Raw genomic sequence first — 2836 nt, 5'->3', positions numbered from 1 at the left:
TTTTTTTTTTTTCCCAACAACTAGAAAGATTTGAACTTGTATCTTGGTAAGTTTTGGTCTTCAGTGGAGTAGTGGCTTGTAGACCCAGCAGTGACACCAAACCCTTCTACCCCAGGCATGTGCTTCTACAACTATAGAAGGTAGAAATTCTCTCCACTGATTTTAAATTCAGTATTGACTATTTGTCTTCCTGCAAAACTTGCAGTATGGAAACACTTCCCTATCCCTAAAATCAGCTCAGGTGTCAAGGATGAGGCAACTTTTCTGCAAGGCTGTCTCTTCCTGTCCTCTGATGCAGATTTAATGTGTTGTTTTTCCAGGTGACCCTCCACAGGCTGCTGCCTGGATTGGCCAGTGTATCCTCTACTTGCTGATAATGGTTTTTGAGAAGACTGTGATTAGCCTTGTCTTGCTTATCCCTGGTTGGACAAAGGTAAGCTGTATTTTTCTAGCCCCGGCTGTTGTGGTTTGCCTCTTGTCAGCTTTGCCTGATTCCCATTATCATAGGCCTTTAATCCTTAGGACTTGTTGACAACCCTCTGTAATAATTAGCTATTACTTAAGTTTTGGGAAACGTGACTTTCATAATGGTTTGGCTTTTGGTACATTCTCTTGCTAGTCAAAAGCTTGTGGAATAAGATGATGCTTTAATTTTCTTTCCCCTTCTTGGAAGGATGGAGTGGGCTGGGCTGGCAGCTGAGCCACTTCAGTTCTGCCAGAGGATTTCTACATTATCCTGTCAAGTCAGTCCATGTGGTGTTTTGTGATCCTGTGCCTAAACTAAGGGGACTCTTAGAGATTGATTTGTAAAGTCTCCACGTAACATGATGTGCTTCTCCCTTCAGCTACTCCCATATGGTAGTTGATGCAACGGTAATTGTGTTGATCACGAGTTTCTCTTTTAAAAAAAATGATAGGCTGTGACAAGTAGGTGTAAAACCCAATTCTGGGAGTCAGTGGGTAACTCCAGTTTGGAGTACACTTACACATGGTGCCTGGTACCTCACAGGCTGATGTGACTTGACTGAAGAGTTACAACAGTCTGGGAACACTTATCTGTTCCAGTTCAGGGCTTGTCCTTCAAACCCAGTAGCCTACAGTGATTACACTTGGATGTGAACATGTTCAGTAGCACACACTGCTGGATCCAGAGATGCTGCTGGAATCCTCTCCATGATTATCTTATGTGGCTGGTGTCCTTGTTCTGCAGCTAGGCTCCAAAGAGCCAAGGGAAGTCCCACCAGTTGTCATGGATAGCTACACTGAAAGACTCACAGTACTTATTTCTGTACAAAATCATGTGTTTGGCAGCTGGGCTAAGGGAATATCCCATGGAGTCTTTCTAAGAGCAGCACTGAAGCTAAGGTTGCAGAGCCCTGGCTGGGAGACTGCTGGTGGAAGAAGGCAGTCAATATAATGTTCAAATAATGCTTCTAAATTGTTTTCTCCTCTGCAGCTTCAGCAGATCCTCCTGGGTTATATCCCAAACCCCCAGCTGGAGCTCGTCCTGGTGATGCTTGTTGTGCCTTTCATAGTCAATGTAAGTGGTGCCCCTGCAAGCACTGGGTGGGCTGGTTTGGAAATCAGGGTCCACCCCCATGGGGAGTGTGCACAGGGACTGGCTTGGGGACAACCTTGAAGGGGCTGGGATGGGGTGGATGGGAGTGGAAACAAGTATATCTGTTACTACTGCCCTACCATGGTCTATGTTCCCAGTTTCTGTCCCTCTGTCTAACCTGCTGGGTGGCCGATTCTTCACCTCTTTGAATAACGCTGGGGTTTGTTAGCTGAAGGCTCATCTCAGCAGCAAACTACAGGCACAGGGATGCCCCCAAACCCTTTAAGCTCTTTGTGACCTGAGTAACCTGCCAATCCATCCACTTGGCTGGACTTCAGCTTGTGTTACAGCAAGGCAAAGTGTTCGGGTGACACAGAACTTTTGTTCTTCTTGGAACTAGTTTGGCAAAACCTCTTGAAAGCTCAACTCTTTCATGGTTCCCCTGATTATGGGTAATCACTGATGTTAGACAGTTCCTGCTAAGATGGGAAATGAGAACAAGGTATTAACACTCAGATGCTCCCTGGACAGGTAGTGACTCAGACTCTGAGCTCATACCATGAACATTGCAATGGATGCACCATTGAAAAAGTTGGGGTTTCCAACCTCTCTCCAGCACTCCAGGCTGCATTTCCTGATTTGAAAGCAGATTCTGGTTTTCAAAGAACTGACGAGGGACTGGTGCAGGCAGATGAACCTTGAATGAAGCTTGGTTCATTGGTTATTTTCTGGTGGAAACTTGGCCTATTGTGGTCTGTTTTCCTCTGGGTCTTCAACAACTATGGAATCAGTAGGATTTGTATAAGGGACCTCAGGAATTTGGCTCATCCAACCTCCGTGGACCGAATTGATGCAGTGTTAGTTCGGATATGAGGTTGATCAAGGCTGGACATCTGGAGAAACCAAAAGGAGAAGAAATATCTGTGATTGAATGACTCTGTATTTTGGTCTTTGCAATCTATTCACGTAACTTCTTTCTCCCCAAGGCCATTATGTTCTGGGTTGTGGACAGCTTGATCATGAGGAAACATAAGCAGAAGGACACCCTAGACATCAATGGATCCATAGAAACTCCTCGGGTTAGGAGGACAGAGGAATCTCAGGTAAGAGCAAGGATGCAAACCCGTGTTTGAGACCAAACTGCAAACTTGTGGGGTGGTCTGTGTGCTATACAGAGACAGTACAATGTACCATCGTGTTCTCCAGACCTGGAGTGGTGCTTCATGAATGGGGGTGATGACCCTGTGAAGTCAAACGAATTCTTGTCTAACCATCAGC

General features: G+C 45.6%; 1 protein-coding gene across 1 annotated transcript; it reads left to right on the top strand.

The window, feature by feature from the left end:
* Positions 1-287: 287 nt before the first annotated feature.
* LOC108491871 (store-operated calcium entry regulator STIMATE-like) lies at positions 288-2744 on the top strand. Its single transcript, XM_017803670.1, has 3 exons — positions 288-433; positions 1457-1540; positions 2545-2744. The coding sequence occupies exons 1-3, from the start codon at positions 377-379 to the stop codon at positions 2689-2691; spliced, it is 288 nt and encodes a 95-aa protein (XP_017659159.1). The 5' UTR covers positions 288-376; the 3' UTR covers positions 2692-2744.
* Positions 2745-2836: the final 92 nt, after the last annotated feature.

This window comes from Lepidothrix coronata, unplaced genomic scaffold (assembly GCF_001604755.1).
Source record: "Lepidothrix coronata isolate B3197 unplaced genomic scaffold, Lepidothrix_coronata-1.0 Scaffold2170, whole genome shotgun sequence".
Classification (NCBI taxonomy): domain Eukaryota; kingdom Metazoa; phylum Chordata; class Aves; order Passeriformes; family Pipridae; genus Lepidothrix; species Lepidothrix coronata.
The sequence above is the reverse complement of the archived record's forward strand: the minus strand, read 5'-3'. Positions and strand labels throughout refer to the sequence as shown.